Source organism: Heliangelus exortis, chromosome 2 (assembly GCF_036169615.1).
Source record: "Heliangelus exortis chromosome 2, bHelExo1.hap1, whole genome shotgun sequence".
NCBI classification, from domain to species: Eukaryota; Metazoa; Chordata; class Aves; order Apodiformes; family Trochilidae; genus Heliangelus; species Heliangelus exortis.
In genome coordinates this window covers 133,028,974-133,050,746 of record NC_092423.1, presented here as the reverse complement: position 1 = coordinate 133,050,746, position 21,773 = coordinate 133,028,974, and the positions used below count along the sequence as shown (strand labels likewise).

General features: G+C 37.1%; 1 protein-coding gene across 2 annotated transcripts in view; it reads left to right on the top strand.

Annotated features, from left to right (window-relative positions):
- ANGPT1 (angiopoietin 1) overlaps positions 1-21,773 on the top strand; it is a 156,945-nt gene that overhangs the window by 52,773 nt on the left and 82,399 nt on the right. The window contains exon 2 of one of the 2 annotated variants that reach the window (XM_071738202.1): positions 20,367-20,522. The exons of the other annotated variant lie outside the window; for it this stretch is intronic. Within the exon in view, the coding sequence (XP_071594303.1) occupies positions 20,367-20,522 (156 nt within the window). The remainder of the gene's footprint in view (positions 1-20,366; positions 20,523-21,773) is intronic. 2 annotated transcript variants of the gene reach the window in all.

Sequence of the window (21,773 nt, the reverse complement as noted above, 5' to 3'; positions counted from 1 at the left end):
TGAAGGTTCAGCATTTTTTCCTACAGACTAACAAATATTGTGCCATTGTTTGTTGTTTTTTCAAATTGTACTTCAGGTTGCATTAAAAAAAATCAACCCATATATTTACAGATATTGGAGTACCTTCATCTGGAGTGAAAAACTAGAGAAAAAATGTCTATGCCTGCTTTATATTATGATGGGGACGGAGAAAGGGAGAAGGGAATGAGAAAAGAAAGGGGAAGGGAGAAAATATAGAGAAAAGGGGAATTAAAATTTCTGTGATTGCTTAATGGCAGTAGATTATCTGACATCTATAAATTATACCATCTGTGAAAACTGCGTTATAAGGGTGTGGTGATACATTTAGGGACTTTTTTGAAACCTGTATCTGCCCAACCTGTTAGTTCTGTCCCTGATGCTTGATAGAAAATTGACAAAGCTCAGTGATGCTATATGTATCTTGATGATGTGGTCCTCTATCACCAAAGCATAATAGCCAAGCTTTAAAGACCATCTGAGATGAGCATATTCAGCAGTAGCCATGCTGTCACTGAAGAAGGTGAAGGCTTTAATTGCAAGTCTTGAAACATGAGAGTTTGATATTTTTATTTCCCATGTTCCTTATCTGCATCCCAGGAAACAAAAGCCCTCTTATACAATGATCAGTAAGCATTTGAAAGAACAAAATGGATTCTCTGAAAAATAATGAAATCTTTTACATGTGAAATCTACACTTTGCTGTCAGTTTTACTTCCACAGTCATAACCTATGTAGGTAACCAGAAGTTGATAATACCACTTTGAAGTGGACCCAACATGAGAAACCACATTGTTTGGAAAAAGGAAGCAAAGAAGTTCTATTTCATTAAAGTGATGACTGATAAAAACCAGTTAATTTGAAACCTGTTTGTATTGGCAATGTCTTCATATCCCTTTCAATGCCTCTTTTGTACAGAAAAAGTAGGTGCTGGATCACTTCTAGTGTTGAACATATCCATAATTTGATATTAAGTGATTTTTGGAGACCATTTCTGGTCTCACATCCACATGTTAAGTTGACAAATTCAGAAAAATTCCATCAATTCTGAATCCTTATAAACTTTTTTGGTTTGGTTTGTTTTTTTGCAAGGGTAGTTAGCTCTGTCTGTGAAAAAAAAAAAGCACTGGCTTGATGAAGTTTATGTGTATAGATGTCTATTCTGATTTCTTTGGAAAACAGGTTGTCAGAGTTGAATGCTGTGCAACTGATATGTATGTGGGGTGTGAGAATTTCTGTAATCACAACACAGCAAGCCAAAACTTTATTTATATAGAGAATTTGTGGAGGATTTTTCTGAATATCTTACACTGAACTGTGTCCAAACAAGAAATCTGCAGGAATTAAGTACAGAAGCACAATATGGCCATAAGCCACAGACTTAGAAAAGTCTGACACCTACAGTGGAATTTTGATGGTATAAATGCACTAAAACAGAAGTATTTTACAAATCTGTGATGGATTTGGCATGGGATCACCCATCCTGAGAACCTCATATCAATAGGTTTTCACCATTTTATGTTCAGGGTCTGCTTCAGGGTCTGCCTAATGCAAACCTGAAATCTTAAATACACCATGAAGCACACTCATATGCTTTCTATAATTATTATAATTATTAATGCTTAGCTGCTGTGAGAAGGAGTTAAATTGCAATTTTTTTCTATGATTCATGCAAAATTCAGAACAAAAACTTGGAAAAAGACACCGAGGACACCTGACATCTGGATCACCTAAACTTTAGCACTTTTGAGATTCTTGTCCTAAAAGACTAACCTTAAAGATGTTTCTGTGATCTTTCGTTTATATAAGAGCTACAATGTTGAAGTATAATGAATAGATTTTTTACTGTAGAGGAGTATGCTTTATGAACAAGATGGTGAGCATTCTCTAACTAGACTAGACTCAGAATTGCTTTACAAAAAACTTCCTGGAGCCCACAAGTTCTTGGAGAGAGTCCAGAGGAGGGCCACAAAGATGATCAGAAGGTTGGAGCACCTCTGCTATGAGGACAGGCTGAGAGAGTTGGGATTCTTCAGCCTGGAGAAGAGAAGACTCCAGAGAGACTTCATAGCAGCCTTGCAGTACCTGAATGTGTCCTTCAGGAAAGCTGGAGAGGGATTTTTCACAAGGGCATTTAGGGACAGGAAGAGGAGCAATGATTTTAAGATGGGAAAGGGTGGATTTAGGTTAGACATTAGGGAGAAATTCTTTACTGTGAGGGTGATGAGACACTGAAACAGGTTGCCCAGAGAAGTTGTGGATACCTCATCCTTGGAAGTGTTCAAGGCGAGGTTGGATGGGGCTTTGAGCAACCTGGTCTAGTGGGAGGTGTCCCTGCTTATGGCAGGGGGGTTATTACTAAATGTTATTTGACGTCCCTTCCAACCCAAACTGTTCTGTGCTTATATGATTCTAGACTAATACAAGTGATAGAAAGGCAAGGTGCATTGACACTGTATAATATAATAATATATAATTAACACTATATATACAGTTTAATATGGCACTGTGAAATCTGTTTGCATTTTGCAAGTTGACTGAACAGTAATATACTTTTGGTTTTAGGTTGCCTATTTTAATACTAGTGTAGGATGCCAACAATCATCTCCAAAAGCATTAATCATTATTGTTCCTGCCATGGCCTATTGGGATGTATTAGTGAAATTACAGTCTTAATGGTAAATTGTTATAGCACCCAGGTTAAAGGAAATAGTAAAATAACTTACACGGTACCCCAATCTCACAAGACTAAATTAATATTCTTGTAAAAGAGTTGAATTGAGTAGGCTAATACTGATTTATCAGAGTGATTCACACTCTTTCCTTGTTGAGAAAAGTAAGCAAAGAGAGCAAAATTGTGCCCTGTTTAAATTTATTAGAACAGAGCTTAGAGCCCATCGACCATGGTGTCCTTGGCACTAAAGGTATGTAACAAGCTAGCTATGAGACATCTTAAGATCACAAACCCTTTAAAGTTGGCAATATTTTTCTGTTTTCCCAGAGTATGAAAGTGAAGAGATGAATAATGCCAAATAACACAGAATGTAATTATTTTTAGCACTGATTCAACAGGAGATTTACAGAGAGATTAGTAGTCACCAAAGAAGTATTTGCCTCTGTTGTTTATATTATGACATCTCAGATCAAAGTAAGGCTTTAAACTTTAACTTTCTGCTTTTCAAGTGAATAATGAGGCTGGAAGAAACCCTAAGATGTGAGGAGGGAAAAGTTATGGAATATCAAAAGCTCTGAATACAATTTTGAATGAAGGGGGCATGTAGAATGAAGCCTGGCATTTGAATTCACCAAATTTCTGAACTCTGCTCACTTTTCCACATTATGTACATATGTATGTGTGCCTGCAAATCATCTCAGTGATCATAGAAATGCTCCATTATTAAAATGAGAGCTGTGTTGGCCTCAGGCTTTGCTAATGTCCATCTCTTTGCAATACCAGTATGCTTAATTCTGTGTACCCATGGTGATGCATTTCTGTGGCTGAAGTTACCAAAGTTAGTACTGAACTGCAGTGGCAAGAACAAGTCCAGTAAAAACTCAGCAGTGGAAACTCAGCCAAAATAAGGCTTTCTAAACAGATGCTAAGATTTTGCAAGCAAGCATAAATCTTTGAGGAGCTGATTTTAACTAAGTTGAGGGTCCCTTTGAAGAGCTAATTGGTATAGATTTCTGCAGCCAAAAAGGATCTGTTAACTACTTTGTGCAAGGGGAGGTCACCAACAAGAAAAAAAACCCACAACACACAGCAACAAACCTGCTTGAGCCATTGACTTTAATGAGATCACTAGTAGCCCTTTTATGTAGTTAACTAATTAAAAAAAAAAAAAAAAGAATAGGGTGATTTAACTGCATGGCTCAGGAAATTATTAATGGTCTAGAGATCCCATCACAAACAGCTCACTTGTAAAATACAGTTTGGGTCAATAATGGTCAAAGGCATTTTCATTTACTAGATTTCAGAGGTCTTTAATGAAATTATTTGCTGGCTTTGGTTCAGTTCTTATGCCCTGATCTTGGACTGAGTTCTCCATGGGAGGAGACTGCATAATAACAGATGCTCATAATTTCAGCTATGTGCAAAAATATCAGTACACCCACATATGCATTTGATATTGTTAATAATAGTCAGAGTAGCAAGAGATCAGGTTAGGAAAGCAAAAGCAGAGAGAATTGGACCTAGCAAGGGGGGTTAAGGGCAACAAGAAACGTTTCTATAGGTATGTCAATGATAAGAGGAAGACTAGGGAAAAAGTGGGTCCAAAAGGAGAGGTGGTAACTCAAGATGTAGAGAAGGCCAAGGTACTCAATGACCATTTCTCCTCTGTCTTCACCAAAAAAGGACTCTGGTTACACCCTCCATGTTACAAAAGCCAAGGGCAGGGTCTGGGAAAAGGAAGATCCACCACTGTAGATGAAGAACAGGTTCAAGACCACTTAAAGAACCTGAAGATGAAGAATTCCATGGGATCTCATGGGATTCACTCAAGGTTCCTGAAAGAATTGTTGGATGAAATTGAAAAGCCACTGCCCACCATATTTGAAAAGTCCTTGCAGTCTGGTGAAGTTGCCGCTGACTGGAAAAGGGACAACATAACCCCCATTTTCAAAAATGGAAAAGAAGAAGACGCAGGGAACTACAGGCCAGTCAGTCTCACCTTTATACCTCGCAAGATCATGGAGCAGACGCTCCTGAAGGCCCTGCAAAGGCAAGTAGGTAACAAAGGGGTGGCTGGTGACAGCCAACCCAGCTTCACTAAGGGCAAATCCTGGCTGACTAATTTGGTGGCCTTTTACGATGGGGTCACAGCTTCAGTGGACAACAGAGGTCATCTACCTGGACCTGTGCAAAGATTTTGACACTGTCCCACATGACATTCTGATCTCTAATGTGGAACGATATAGATTTGATGGATGGACCACTAATTAGATAAAGAACTGGCTGGATGGTCACACCCCAAGAGTTGTGATCAAAGGCTCAGTGTCCAAATGGAGATGTGTGATGAGTGGTGTTTCTCAAGGGTCAGTACTAAGACCAGTGGTGTTAACATCTGCATTGGTGACATGGACAGTGGAATCAAATGCACCCTCAGCAAGTTTGATGAAGACACCAAACTGTGTGGTGAAGCCAACACACTGAAGGGAAGGGATGCCATCCAAAGCGATCTTGACAGGCTTGAGAAGTGAGCTCATGCAAACTGCATGAAGTTTAACAAGGTCAAGTGCAAGGTTCTGCACCTGAGTTGAAGCAGTCCCATGCATGAATGCAGGTTGGGAGGAGAATGGTTTGAGGACAGCCCTGAAGAGAAGGACTTGGAGGGGGGTGGCAGACCAGAAACTTAACATGAGCCATCAATGTGTGTTTGCAGCTCAGAAAGCCAACCAGGTCCTGGGCTGCATTAAAAGAAACACAGACAGCTGGTAGATGGAGGTGGTTATTCTACTCTACTCTTGTGCAACCCCACTTGGAGTATTTAGTTCTGGAATCCTTAACATAAGAAGGACATAGAGCTCCTTGAGTATGTCCAGTGGAGATTCACTAATATGATCAGAGGGCTGGAGCATCTCCCCTATGGTCAGGCTGAGGAAGTTGGGGTTGTTTAGCCTAGGGAAGAGGAGGCTCCAAGGTGACTTTATAGTGACTTTCCAACATCTGAAGAGGCCCTAAAAGAAAGCTGGAGTAGGGCTTTTTACATGGCTGTGTAGCAAGAGAACAAGGAGAAATGGTTTAAAACTTGAAGAGAGGAGATCTAGATTAGACATTAGGAAAAAATTCTTTCCTCTGAGGGTGGTGAGATGTGGGAACAGGTTACCCAAGGAACCTGTGGCTGCCCCCACTCTGGAAGTGTTCAAGGCCAGGTTGGATGGGGTCTTGAGCAACATGGTCAAGTGAAAGATGTCCCTTCCCATGCAGGGTGTTGGAACGAGATGATCTTTAAGGTCCCTTCCAACCCCAGCCATTCTATGATTCTGTGATTCTATGAGTATTGGCCTATACATGCAGCTAAAGATTTGGAGAGAGAAGTCCTGCCTCTTCAAAGAACAGCCATGAGAATTTACATCAATTTGTGTCTTCGTATGCAAGTTCACTCCATATGGCAAGTGTGGGGCTTACTCCTAGACTGATATCATCTTGGCTTTATTTATGGCCCTTTTTGGGAACAAGTTAAGTGGGCTGAAATGGAACAGACAAAATTTTATTAACTGTGAAAACAAAACAAAATTACCAGAAAGACCTTCTTTCACTTGTTTAGCTATTGCTGTTGTTGTTACTTGGAAAAAGTATAAGTAAGGCAAAAAGGACTAAATACAAAGTTGACTTTAAGTTGGTATTGTCTTATAAAAATATTTCAGCTCACTCTGTGAGTTTAAAGTCTTACAGAATGCTCTGTTTCCTTAAGTGAACATCACATTAAATTTGTCCAATAAAAATATTTGGATTGTTTATTTATGTTAGAAAAAATGTATTAATTTAAATTTAATTTAATGAGATGACTAACCTTTCCTTTAATGGTATCAAAATTTCACTAAATTTGAGAGACAAATTAAGTCTTGAATAAAATTAGAGGGACAGTTGAAATACCTAATTTAATCTGATATTGGAAGTAAAGAGGAAGTACAGCTGTGAGGGTTTTTTTCAGCAATGTTCATGTTCTGTTCTATGTTCTTTCCTTTTTACATGAGATTAACTATTTCTACCAGAAAGACTGACCTGCACATTGAATTCCAATGTATTTTTCTCACACAACATTCTGTCCAGAAACCCTACTCTTTTATTTTTAAATAACTTTTAACTGTTGAAAATCAATTTAAATCATTGAAGTGACAATAAACCAGTGCCTTTTAATATTTATATATTACATAAAATTATCCTCAAAGGATATTCACGGTAGACAAAAGACACTATTTTAAAGCATTCATGTGTTAAGCAATTGTTTTACTGGTATACCAAAGAGTAGCAATTCACAGTATCTTAGGAAGTACTTGAATAAAAATATTTTATCATCTAATTTCTTCCTTAACAATTCAAGATTATTTCCAAGAGTCTACCCCTGCAACCACTAAATCCACCAGAGCTAATTATATCCTGTACATTTCATTTTTGACATTCATCTCACTCCTCTCAATAAAAGCTTAAAGTTCATGCAAGAGTAAAATAGGCTTTAAGTATAAAAGAAATAAAATGAAATACCAATCTGATTAACATTTCAGGACAAGGAAAGCCATTTTATATTAAAAAGCCTTCTTATGATTCTGGTTTTGTGAACCATGTGTTAAAAGATGGGGATTATGAAGATCCATTGGAGTAAAGGATTCAAGTGTTCTTTGTGCTGGTTCAGCTGATCTCCAGCAAGGGCCAAGACCAACCACCTTTCTTAAATGTAGCTATGAAACACATCCACCCCTGAGCTGTTCTTCAGATTTGTCACTAGTCACTTCATTCTTTTAAATGTCACTGTTTGTCCAAAGCATCCTGGGTAATAAGAAGACAAAATGGTCTGGTGTTACGTTTGAATTTTACATAGCAGAATTCCATTCATGTTTATGGGATATTTTTTTACCAACCAATACAAAAGAACATTGGAATAGGAAACAAATGCTAGGAAACATTTTTCTGTCAACATTAATGTGACATTTGTGATTTTGGTAGTCCATAGTTGTTTAACTTGCATTTACAAAAGGAAATTAGATCTGCCACATGAAAGAAAATTACTGGGACAGAGTGTGTTTCAGTTTCTTATTTCACAGGTGTATCAGAGACTTCTTAGACAAACTAGAAGCCTCATGGAAAGTTCAGAGAAGCTGGAAAGCTCTAAGTTCAAAGTTCACTTGATTTTTTCAGATGCTTTTTCTATTTCAATGTGTTTTATAGCTGTCTCTATTAAACAGCGACTCACACTCTAATTTTAGCAGCAAATGAGTTATCAGTGACAGCTTCCTTTTTGCTTGATAAATTCACTGACTCATCTGTTGAACACAATCTTTTCTGGCAGGATGGGAACAGAAGCTGCTTCTTACACATTATGAAATCGACTGTCACATACACGAGTACACTGTCACCACCAGGAAAGTGGGAAACAGACTAAACCTTCCTACTGAAATGTCCCAAGAATAATCAGCTCCAGCCACCAGTGATCCAGAGTCCATATCCCTTCTGTCTAACAAAAATAGAGGCAAGATTATGAACGCATTATGCTGAAGCAGGGCTGGGTGAATCCCTGGCCTGGGAGTTGGGACAAGGGAAAAAAGTTAGACTGCTTTTCTCTTACATTTTTGTAATGTCTGAAAAGCAATCTGTAGGGAATTTTGTTAGTAGTGTTAGAGGGAATTTCTGCTTCTTGTAAAAATGTGCTTTCACTCAAGAAAGGAGTCTGGTTTGTCCATATGTTAGTGAAAAGCTGAGCAACAGTCCCAGATAAAAGGGAACTTTGCATAAACCCAGATTAACACAGGTGTTTACAAGAGCATGAACAAGAGGGAGAAGTAGGATTTCTAAACAGTCAGCTGTTCCTTTGGACAAGGAACATTCAAAGAGAGCATACTACTTAAAATATAAAGTATGTTTGCAAGTAAAAGAAGTCCTACCTGGACAATGAGTTCAGATCAGCCAAGCTAATGCAGTTTTACAGCTGAGCTTCTGGTCCCACATACCACAGGTTTGTGGATGATGATGAAGATGTTTTCATACCATGACCTTTTCCTGTGCAGCAGCAGTGGATTGTAAGGTCTGCTTGGAATGATTCTCCTTTGAGGTGCCATGAAAGCAGAGCTATTGCTGTTGCCCAGCTGTGACAGATCTGCTGCTGGAAATGCAGGGAGACAAAAAGATAAGCTTCAAACACACCTTCAACACCTTGACCTTTCAGGAAGTTCAGTTCCCAACTGGAACTCTGCAGCTTTTACTCATTTTACATAATCCTTCCTGTATTCTTCCTTCTATAGAAAACACCTTTGTGATAGCCTTGTGGTCTACTTGCAAAGAAAGGAACAGAATGAAGTCCTGTTTTCCTGCTTCCTTGTCATCACACTGACAAAATGAACACTTCCATTGTTATCACACAGAAATCCATTAAGCATTCTAAATATTGTGCAGAAATGTACATCTCTCCTTCACTTTTCTTGATGGGAATTTGTGGTAGTGTGGCATTTCCAGTGGAACAGAAGCACTTGTGTTTTGGGTTTCTTTTCATGTCTAGAAGCTAGCAGTTTGGTCCAACTGTAATATGGTTGATAATCCCTTTGTGAACACTTGCACTGATGATACCAAGCATGCTTTATACAAGAAAATAATTTTGGATAGCATGTTAACATGTTTACAGTAAATTGACAAACCCCAAAGTTTGGTTTCAGAGCAGATTAGAATTGCCAACAGCTAACTCATAAAAAAATAACAACATTCATTTGGGCTTTGGAAACATATTTTTACCTGTTCTAGAGCTGAAAGTCAAAAGCAAAGTGAAGTGTCAGGGGTGAAATCCTGGTTAATTGCAAAACCTCCATTGACTTCAGTATGTCAGGATTCCAGACTTTACCTAACCTTCCTGTGTCATCCCAGTAGAGGATCAAATGTTTTTTTTTCCCACAGATAAATTCATACTAACCTCACAGTATCTGACCTCATGGAGATGAGACCGCAGCATTACCTCTGAACAGAGGGAATTGGATCCAGATGAGACAGGGATGTGGTGGGGAAACCAGGGTTTCCCGGTCTGTTATCTCACACGTCTCCTGTACGGCTCTATTTGCCCTTGTATTCTGGTCTCCCCACCTTCAGGCGTGGCCCAGAGTTTACACTGCTTCCACCAGCATCAAAACCAAGGGTGGAAAACCTGTGTTCTGAATTTATTCCTGACTTTTGCATGGCTTAGGTTTTCTGTGCTCTGGGATCAGGTGTTTGCTGATGGGAGTGAAGTACAGATGTGCTTTGCAGTAACTGATACAGTTTCTTGAGGTCCCCCAGGAGCAACAGATATGATTAGAGTCACAGACACATTCTTTTGGTGCCTGTCAAGATTTTTCACCTACTTTCAGTACTGAAAACATTGCTATGCCATAATGTTCTGACCACAGGGTGTGAATTTTATTGCCAGCTAATGGGCAGAATGTATAACTATTACCATAATTGTGATCTACATTTTAGTGAAACATCTACCAAACTTTCTCAAGTTTCTCATAACCACTTTATTCTCTGCTATTATGGTACAGAGTGATAGATACGCACAGTTCTTTCAATTGAGTAGCTGTAGTAATGAGAAATGTTATCCTAATTCCTGCATGTTCTGCACATGTGGTTAAACTAATGACCTGAAAGTTTGCACTTAAGTACTGCAACTAAAAAGTCAGTACAAGAGATATTTTTCCTTTCCCCTGAGGGTGAAGAACAGTACCACATGGCTAACGTTATGAAAATGAGATTGAACTAAAATAATGAATCTGAATACTTGAAACTTTAGGAATATCTGTATTTGATTTCAAACCTTGATCATCTCTGATTGTGAAGAGTTACAGCATGTTTTAAAGGACTGGGATATTTTACTTTTATTTAATAGTCCTGTTATTTTGATATGCTGGTTTATTCAATGTATTTTTTATTACATAGTAAATTCCTCTTAGTTATTACAAAACCACCCTTCTGAATACACTTTTACTTGGCAAGAAAACATTAGTCTTACTGTAATACATGACCTCCTTGGGATTTATTGTAAAATTTAAAGTACTGTAGAAGGACGATTAAGAAAGCAAAAGCAATGATAAATGCTAAGAATTCATATTAGATTCGAGTGAATGACAGACATAGAAATAACTGTTGTGTCTTGTCTTTGAATCATTGCTCTGTGTTTTCACTCCATTAATCATGCCTTAAGGACTGTCACTTTATATTTGTGAACTGTGAAGCTCCATCAGGGCAAGGGCCAGTGCATGTTCCTGGATTACAAATCGGAAATGACTGTGATCATTATCACTTCAGGCACAGGGACATTGTGTGGAAATTTGCAAACAAAAGTAGCAACTTAATCAGTGAGAGGGTGATTCTGACAGCCACCCTGCCACCCTCCAGGGAATGCGGGAGCAGCTGTGGCTGCCAATACCACTGGGAAGATATTAATATTCAGATTGTCCAAAGGGCCTATCCAAATAGTTTCTTACTATTACAAAGTAGTGAAAACCATTCCATTCCACTTTTAGTATAACTCTTTGAATTTTTATTGCCCTTGCAAGAATCTTAAACCATTTGTGACTGCTTCTTTTTACCTTGTTATTAGATGTAACATTTGTACATACATGTCTAGTGACTTCTGTTTTCCCTTGTAAAACCAGAAACACTTTGAAATTGCTGCCTACAACCTGCTCATCTCTTTGCATAGCAATCAATGTCTAATATACATCCCTCTTTCTCTATCATTAGCTACAACTGTTCTGCACGTGTGCTTGCACCCTCATATAACTGTTGTTCACCTATGAATTTATTACTGACAGTGAACTAGCAGATATGAAACTGAATGCTGAAAGTCCCCCACATGATTTCATGACTTACAAAAGAATGCCTCACAATAACATTGGCTTCCAGGAAGAGCTGTGATTATGATAAACTGAAGTAGGAGGCAATATTCTTGCCAGACCCTGAAAAAAAAAAAAAAAAAACAGGAGAAAAATGCTGCTCCTAAAGCAAGGCCTGAGGAGTGAGAGTCTTCCATCATTGCTTTTCAGCTGTCACTTCTTCACAGTGATTTAAATGCAGGAATATTCTCAAAAGATTTAAGTTTTTATATTTTCCCTAAACTTTGATTTTTTTTTTTTTTTGACCATTTTTTAATCCTACAGAATTAAAGAAGAAATTCTGAACCCAATTTTTTGTCACTACTACTAAGTTTGTGCTTGTTGCTAAGCACAGAGCAGACTGATTCTACTCCTCATCATTGCAACTCCTATACAACTATTCCCTTAGCAACTAATGGAAATGATAATACTAATTCCCAGTATATGGGATCTCTAGAGAAACCTGCAGGTTTACATTTCTGACTGACATTATTCTTGTACCATTCAAGAAGTAAACTGGACAAGGAACTGATTCATAATCATATTGTGAATCTCACCCCAACAACCAGGGATGAAGGAGATTGTATCAGCACGTTTACCTAAGGGAAACCTGTGATTGCTCCCTTTCAAAATCCCCACAGGAGTTTAATGAAAAGAGGGACCAGCCTTATCTTTATTCCCTTTGGATGCTCTCATATTTCCTATAAAAATGTCTTATCATTCTACACAATTATTACAGCCATAAAAGGGTATTTATCTTGAACGATGCCACTTCAGATAAATGCAGGCACTTTTGTCTTTTGTATATGTCTTTTTGTAATACTTTTGTTTTAAGTTTTGTAGTATTTTCCACAAGCTAGTCTGAGTACCTGATATTTCATTAAATGGTTTAGTGAATTTCAGAACTTTCCACTGAAAATTCTAAAACAGGGTTTTTATAATCCATGTAATGGAATGAATTTATGTATGTGCATATGTGAATACATGTATACTGAATACAACAGATTCAATTTGAGATTTTTATGTAAGTTTTTAATTTTAATAATTATTGGAAGTATATGTCAACAATTTTATTTGGGTATTTTAGTTCACTATTTGACATTTACTCAAGCAACCAGTTCCATCAGCACAGACAGAAACCAAAATTTCTAGGACTTCACATATTTTGGCAGGAACCTCTCTCCAGTATGTAGAGTTACACACACATTAAAATGGTTAGAATTATGAGAGGCATTTAGAGATTAATGGGTATATATATAATTTCAAGAATAGAAAGAAAAGGTGTTAAGAGTTTGTACTAGTAGTTATCTATTTCATAGTGCTCTGGGAAACTGAAGTTCTTAGTTCACTGTTGCAGATATTTCTGGAAATTTCATTTATTTGTGCCTTAAAATTCTAAAGTGATTCCAAAAGAGATGTATTAATATAATTTTTTAATATCTATGCTTAGACTTAGGTAAATATTTTAATGTATCCACAGTATCTATCATTAAAACACTTATGCCCAGATTACTGTAATGAAAGTTAAGAACCATAAATACAGCCAAAATTTACAGGCCGCAAACGAATCTTGCTCTTTACCTACATATGTAATGCATAAAGTTATAGTGTGTGCACTCTTGTAAATCCATGCACATAAATACTGTGTGGGAGAAGATATAATTGTTTGTCTACATGTTAATGGCTGATCCTCCATAGTACTTCAGCAGATTTCAGGCCTGTGCTTCCCTGGGTTCTGCAGGGTAATGGATTTTACAGCACACAGAGGTTTTGTTCTTTGCTGTATTAGGTATCAATGGAGATGAACACCAGCCCTCAACATAAACTGAGATCATGGTATTCCAGTCAAATGCCAAACACAAGACATAAACCAGAATAAAATATATTTGCCATTATTAGAACAAGCCTCATGGTAGCAATATTCTCATTCTACCTAGTGTGGCTAAGATTCCTTTAAACATTTTTCACTAAATAAGATACAGTGGGGTGAGGGATCTCATCTGTTCAAAAACACGTTGGCTGCTCAGGTGCTTCAGCTTGTAAAAGGCTTCACCAAGAGTCAGAAGTTGGTAGCAGCATGCTCTGCCATAGAGCAGATCACAAAACACCCTGTCACTGCAGATACATTCTGTTTCCATTTTCCCCTGTGATTTAGGATCATAGAATCATAGAACTGCTCAGGCTGGAAAAAACCTTCAAGATCACTGAGTCCAGCCTATCACCAATGACCCACCAGTAAACTATGTCTCCAGGCACCACCTCCGGATGATTTTTAAACACATTCAGGGGTGGAGGCTCAACCACCTCCCTGAGGAGCCTGTTCCAGTGTTTGAGAACACTGTAAGTTTCTCCTGATATCCAACCTAAATCTCCCCTGACGCAACTTGAAGCCATTTCCCTTTGTCCTGTCATCTGTTACCAGTGAGAAGATAACAACCCCACTCTCACTGCAACCTCCTTTCAGGTATTTGTAAAGAGTGATAAGGTCTCCTCTCAGCCTGGGTTTCCCCAGACTACACAGCCCCAACACCCTCAGTTGCTCCTCATAAGGGATGTTTTTCAAACCCTCCACTAGCTTTGTTGCCCTTCTTTGGACTTGCGCCAACACCTCAAAGTCCTTTTTGTACTGAGGTTCCCAAAACTGAGGATTTGAAGTAAAGATAACCTCTTGAGCACTAATCATGGCCACAAGGATCACTGGCCCTGCACTAAATCTCATTTTGGCCAAGGCAAAAACCCTACCATGGTTCAGTCCTTAACCATGTGACTGTGAAACATCATAGGCACCATAGGAAATCATTTTGATATTAAGTCGTGTCCATTTTCCAGAATGAGCCATAAGGTTTTAAAATATTTTTTGACAAAGAAGTTGTTACAAAATTAGTCATTCTGGAAAGTACCTCTCACCAAAAGTGTCTCTGCCAAAGAAAATTCAGTAGTTTCACATTTTAATAGGCAAATATTTTCTTAACATGCCTCCCCCCAGATGCTAACTCATTTAGGCTAAGATTTCAGATTTAGCCTTTTCTACAATTATGCTTTCTCCTTTAGTATATATTGGGGAAAGTTCACATTTGCACTCTACTGTATAATCATAAATGAGTTTAGTTTATAGAATTCAGTGGTTTGGAATGTCAGATATAGAAAGAAAAACACACTTGACGTTGTAATAGAATCTGTAAAGGTTAATATTAACTGGTAATTCTTTGAACAAAAATTATTAATAATCAATAGAAAACGGGCACATATTGTTCTGATTTACTTGTTAAAAGTGGTTTCCTTATGGGACGATTTAATCACATTTGATATGATTCTCATTTATGCTGCTTATTGACTTTATTAAGCTTTCAGGTTAAAAAAAATGAAATGGCAAAATTCATTTGTACAATTTTTTTGATTTTGGTTTAGAAGCCGGCAAGCCTTTAGAGTAATATAAAATTTCAAAAATTAATTGGAAATATCTCTTGAAGGTGTCAGTAGAAAGCTTAGATTGAATTATCAGGCCAGTGCAATCAATACTAAGTAAAAAAAACCTGTCTTTGATATGCCAGATACTTTGTGAGGAAGAGAAAATACACTTTCTTGCTCACATAAATTACCCATATGTTGAATGTTATCCTGTTGGGCATAATCAGAAGACTGGAGAAGTCTTCTGATAGCTTGAAAGATCTCTGTGTTCCCCATATCTTCTCATGACTGATGTAGCAAGGACTATTTCTGCTAGCATTAAAATACAGTGCTTAATAAATACACTTTTGCTTCCAGTTCCCCAAGATTCCAGTGAGATGCCATACAGTGTCTTCCACCATCATTAGCTCTTATGTCTATTACATTTTATGTATTTTACTGCATAACATAACATGTTACAGATGCCAAGCTACCACTGGCATAAGCTCAAGTATCCACAAATTGATTTTCAGGGACTGTAGTTTCTAAAGCAGCCTTATAGAAGTATCTTGAGTACAACACAGTGCTGCATTTTGTAGTTTCAAAGCTGGTTAATGCAGTAGTTTCTCAGATGGTTCTGCAGACTGTGTTCTTACTGAGGTATATTCAGACATTCAGAAACAGTAGCTTTCCTCACTTTGCCAATTTCCTCTTATTTGTATCATTATGTGTACTTTTATATTTATTTTTTGTTTGTTTTGTTGTTGCTTTTGTTTGTTTGTTTGTTTTAATTTTTTTGTGTCTTTAATTCATGCAACTCCTTTTTTTTATTGATTTCTTTCTAAAATTTTCTTCAGGAAAAAATTTTCTTCATGAGTTTTCCAAACCTCTTCTCAGTCCAATGAAGATTTTGGAGTTTGATTCCAAATATTGAATCTGTGAGCTTAGATCTGAAATAAAGAAATAAAAAACTGAAAATTAAAAAAATATAGAACTAGAAAGAACCATAAAATACCATATAATCTGCCTGATTGGTAACTAAAGTATTCTTTTAAGATCCCCAGCGATGAAGTTTTAACACAGAATCCCTATCAGTATTGTTTATCTGTACTGTTAGAAAAACTTTCCCCTAATATACAAAAGTTAAATTGAGGATAGGTTTTGAATAGCAGTCATCTTCATTTTCTATTTGATTGTATACCTGCAATTTTTTTCTGGCTGATGTAAACTTTCCTTGCCATGCTTAAAACCCAGGCAAAGCTGTTCTGAATCAGGTGCAGAGTGACATGTTAACATTTCAGCATTATTCATTGCCTTTATGTGCCATCCATGTTCATTTCCCCTGATCCTCACTGATCACATATAGTCAGAAATAATGGGCAGATTTATCTCTGCTCCTAGAATCTGTAATACAAGAAGGCTGCATAGCTTTACATTTGTTTTGTCCAATTTTTCTCATTGAAAAAGAGTTCATAGAAGATTCTATTTTTAAAAAATACATGTAATGTTGGCCTTTTTAATGCACAAATAAAATTGATTTTCTTTGTGATAAACTCCTTCTTTGGCTTCCACAAAGGTCGAAAACGCTTATGCAGTATTCTATATATTTCAACTTCTAATTGCATCGAATGCCACTTTTATATCTGACTCCCTGAGGATGTTTGTCAGTGAAGGGAGGTATGACTTTCCTCAGAAAAGCAAAGAAAGAAGAAAAGAACTGTCATTGATCGGTGTAGTATAGTATTGTTAGTACATCTTCAGGTATGCAAAGCAAGAGAAGACAAAGCAGCTCTTACAAAATGTCCCTGGTGCATTGTCTTTCTATTATTCTGAAAGATGTGCAATACAGGGTTAGTGGTAGGAGAGGGAGAATTTATAATTTTTAACTGGTGTCCTTGTTCTAAGGGAGTGTATGAAAACCTAATGTCATCTGGGTATCATAGCAGTCCTTAACATATAATTATATGAGACCATCATTACTTGGTCAAAGTAAAAGAAAAAGCTCTTACTTTATTTATAAGCCATCTGCCACAAGCCATTATCATTTACTTAGGTCCTAAGTTACAGTTTCCTTTTTAATAGTTCTATTAATGTTTGGGTGGTTTCTATGAAGATTATTCAATAGACATTGTCCAGAAAAATCTTGATACTTTTAAAGTAATAATCCTTTGGAATGTTAAACTTCTGACAGTTTTATTTCTAAGAATGTTATAGCATTATTATGCATCCCTCCAGTAACTCTGCATTACTGAAAACTCCTGTGCAATGTAAAGAGCCTTACCAAAAACAGATGCAGATGAATTAATAGCAAGGACATAAAGGAATTATAGAAAGTCATAAACTGGAAGGGGTAGGATGGGGCTGGGGCAGGGAGGGAAGGAAGAACATAGAAAAGAATTTTGCTTCAGTTTTGCATTTAAAAGTAACTTAAATAAGAAGAAATGGAAATACAAGGATTTGAAAATACAAAAGTAAAAAATAAATTCATCTGCAAAGAGTATTTCATGCATTATATATTTACTTCACTATGTATTTACTATGTAATGCAGAATCCCTAAAGAAACTGAATTTAACTTGACTATAGGATGTAAGGATCAAAAAAATGTCTTAAAACCCTACATGTTCCATGAATAGGTTTCTGTGAGTTGCATTTTCTGTGAGGCCACCCTGCAGGATCCTTTTATCACCTGTTAGATAGATGTTATCCCTCTAAGAAAGAAAGTTCATTCTGAGGTTTGGTACACTTAACCTCCACACAAAGCCTCTGAAAAGGGAATGTGTCAGATAAAACTCAGTGCTTGGCCATAATGAACCGGGTAAATATTGGTTTCCTGTAATAAAAATAATAGGTGAAATTTTCAGTGTCAGTGGGAAAGAAAAGTCAGTGGGAATTTTGCCATTGATTTCAGTAGGGCCAGTACTGCAACCAATAAATCTTTTGAGCAAACTAAAAGAAGTGGGTGAAGGAAAGAAGGGGAATTAGTGTAACAGAATCTATACACTATTTCGTTTCTTGTTCTAACCTCCTTTGCCTGAGTGGAAAGCTCATGATACTCCTGATACGTGCCCAGAGAAATCTTAGCAGCAGTGTACCCAACACCAAATATTGACAAAAGTATTTAAAAAGTACTTCTGAAACAGGAAAATCAGCTTTTTTGGTATAATGAATCAGTCTCAGATTTAACCAGAGTTTGTTTTTGGGATGAGTAACGAGAGACAATTACCCAAGACTGGATATGTTGGGGTGTGTATTAGACTACACTAATTAAAATATAAATTATCTGATACACCTCAAACTACGCCTATTTTTTTGCTAGTCAAAACCTGTTCTAGCTCCACACATTTAGCACTTAGATGTTCCAAACACAATCAGTCCTGTAACGTGAGTAAATAACAGGCAAAAAAATCTGAAATATGACTTTTATGTCCCGAGCTAGGAGACTTTTTCATCGATGTGTGAAACATCGGATTTTTCTTTATGCTGCATAATAAGTACAGTCAACCTAATTTTTAAATGGGGGGTTTCCCCAGACATCTATTACTCAGGTGGACCACAAAACAAGAAGTAGAGTGGCTAAAAATGCAGCATCTGATGTTAAAGTTTTATACAGGCAAAATACTTCTGAACATAAAAGCAAGAGGTACAATAGAATGGAACCGTAAAATCTCCCTTGAACTAGATTAACATCTATAACATTTATCTCCCAGTAATATATTAAAACAAAGTAAACTTACACTTGGTGTGGAAAACAATGACATCCACTGCAGAAATTATTGTGCAATGCACAGTTTTCCTTGGCTGTTAAACCTCATTTTAAGACTTACCAGAGTATTCAGCAATAAGTTTTCCCCACCACTTAAAGCACTCTACAGGTTTCCAGCCCAGAGTGTTTGCCTGCCAATTGAAGTAAATTATTTTTTTTTCTGAAACTGCAGGACATTCACTTTTTTTTTTGACCACCATGGATATTAAGTGCTTCTCCAAATTGCTGTGAACAGACAAACAAATTACCAACAACAGTGTCATGCAGAAAATATTTTGCATTGTCACAGTGTTGTTTCTCTGTAAAAAAAAATGTTTAAAACTAGTAGGAGGTGCACATAAATGATCACATTTTTTATAACTCTTTTGAGAGCTTAGCTAATGTGGCTCATCAGAACATCTAACAGTAGTCACCCCTAAGCACAGGAATGCTTAGAGATAAGATAAAAGTAGCATTTCTTATTAATCACACTGTGTTGCTCATTCTGGTTCCTTTCTTTGGTCTTTAAATCAACTCCATCTGTTTCTTACTTTTTAGTTGTGCAGCTTATTTTTCACAATGAAACCTGCTTACTGTTGCAGAAACAGGTCCAAATTGATCCAGATTATTAGGAAAAATACTGATTGCTTAAGTGTGGAATCAGCTAATCATAAAAAAAAATTATCAGCCAAGAAATGCAATTGAGGACCAAATTTTCACTTGGTGTAATTCAGCTGGACTCCAGCTGATTTCAATGAAAGATATTAAAAACAATATTCTGGGCCACCTTTTTTTTTAATTAGTACTTTAGGAATACGTCAAGCAAGATGCCAGAATGATGCTTGTGTAAGTAAGAAACAACCTCATAATTCTGTAAACTAGTCCTGGTATGTTGTGGCAGAGTGAGGACTGAGGTAGCTAGAAAGGAATGGCCTTGCTTATGTTATATAAAACAAACAATAAATTGATCCTCTCCCAGCAGTGCTGTTTTAGAGGGTCCTAATTCAGATTCTATTCAACTGACTGCAAATGCAAGCTAATTAATATCAATACAACAAAAGCAAATGACAAAAAATATATTTATTTGTTTTTAATCAACAATTTCTTTCTTTTATTGCCATGACAGTGTCCCATCCTTTTCCAACTTTTTGATCACAGCTAAACGAGCATGTGTTCATTGCTGTGTTTGTGACAGTCTTTGTGGGGATGTAATCTTGCTGAATAAATGTGCAATAGGAACATTCCAGGGAAAGTAGGATGTGGTAGGCTCTCTCCCAGGTAGGATTCTCATGTAAGTTATGATGTATAAATAGGATCTGACATTTCCCTGTGGTGAGCTTTGTTTATTTACTGGTTCATTTTTCAGCTGCCATGACACCTCTTCCACAAATGCTCTCTTCAACTTTGACACCAATGGAGGAAGGCAGGACCTGCTCCAGCTCATGCCAGCAGGTTGCGATACTTAGAAAAACATTGGGACTGTGTGATTGAAAGGGGCTACCCAGATAGTCAGGTCCTTACCCTAAATGCCATAGGGTCACTTGGGCTCCCACTGAAAACACTGACGTTTCCTCTTTTGACCAGAACTCCAGCTATGCATTCTCACACCACTGGAATGCCTAAACAGGTAAAGATACCATAGCTGCAACCTTTTCTCTTTCACAGCTTGAGAACTACATTGTGGAAAACATGAAATCGGAGATGGTGCAGCTGCAGCAGAATGCTGTGCAGAACCACACCGCCACCATGCTTGAAATAGGGACCAGCCTCCTCAGTCAGACAGCAGAGCAGACCAGAAAACTCACAGATGTTGAAACACAGGTATGTTCCCAGAGTGGTTTTCTAAAAGCTGTTAATTGCAGAGAACTTTTCCCACCCTCTTCCTTTCCTAAGGCATCACCACTCAAAACATTTCAGCACAGGCCTCCAAGAAACACATACATTGTATCTTGGTACCAACAGTGGTGATGACTGACCTTTCTTATGTTCCTTCCCTTTGATTTCATTGGGTGAGCATAATTAGCTCTATGTGTGTAAGGCAGCCAGGACTGTCCAGGAAACTAAATCAGCATTTGCCTTCAAATGAACAGCCCAGTTACCAACTGTGAATAATACAAATGTCAAGCAAAATAATGAGTTTCAGGGTAAAATAGTCTTTGATCTCCATTGTTGTTTGCTTATTTACAAAATTTTATTTATTTCCTGCAAGATACTCCCAGCTTTTAGGAAAGTAGTGTATACCTGCAGCTTTTAGAAGCAGAGAGGAACAAACATCAGCTTCTTCACAAAATACTCATGTATTTGTTATTATTGTAAAACTCTACCTCTAGAGTAGAGCCCTTTTTCTAGTGACCTTCATATCCCTGTAGCAGTACAGTTTAGGCAAAGAGTTCGGAGAGTGCTTCTGTCTGGGCTCCTTTGTAGAAACCTCACACAAATTTAAAGAGCCATTTCCATATGACTCCTCACACTAAAATCACTATTATGATTTAACACAGAATACAATGTCATACTGAGCTTTTTGCAAAGACACATATGACTTCTGGTCTTTGGACTTCTTTTATCATTTTAAGATGCGTATTTGGTTTTGGTTTTTTTGCTGACTTGCTCTTGATCTTCATAGCATGTGGTATATTACCAGTTGAACTACATTCTCTGTTCATTTAGAACAGGGGAATTAAAGTGTTGCATTTGTTTGGTTAGTTCTAGTAGCACATATATTTCCTGAAAGAACATGTTTTCTGCTCAAATGTCCTTAATCATGTTTACAATATCATTACCAAGTTTTTATGTAATTGTATTCTAGTATACAGAGAAACACCAGTAATTATGAGAGAGAGATACACTGTATTATACAGTTCCCTGCACCTTTTTTCTACATCTTGGTTAACAGTTCAACATTCACTTTTAAGTGTTGTAATCTCAAATGAACACAGTTTCTCAAAATTAGTATATTGATTATTAAAATGTTTAATTCAGTATCAACAGAATATCTAAACAGAAACATAGAGAAGAAAACCTATGGATTGTAGTGACATATGATCAGTAAAAATGAGAAAGGTGTGGAAATCC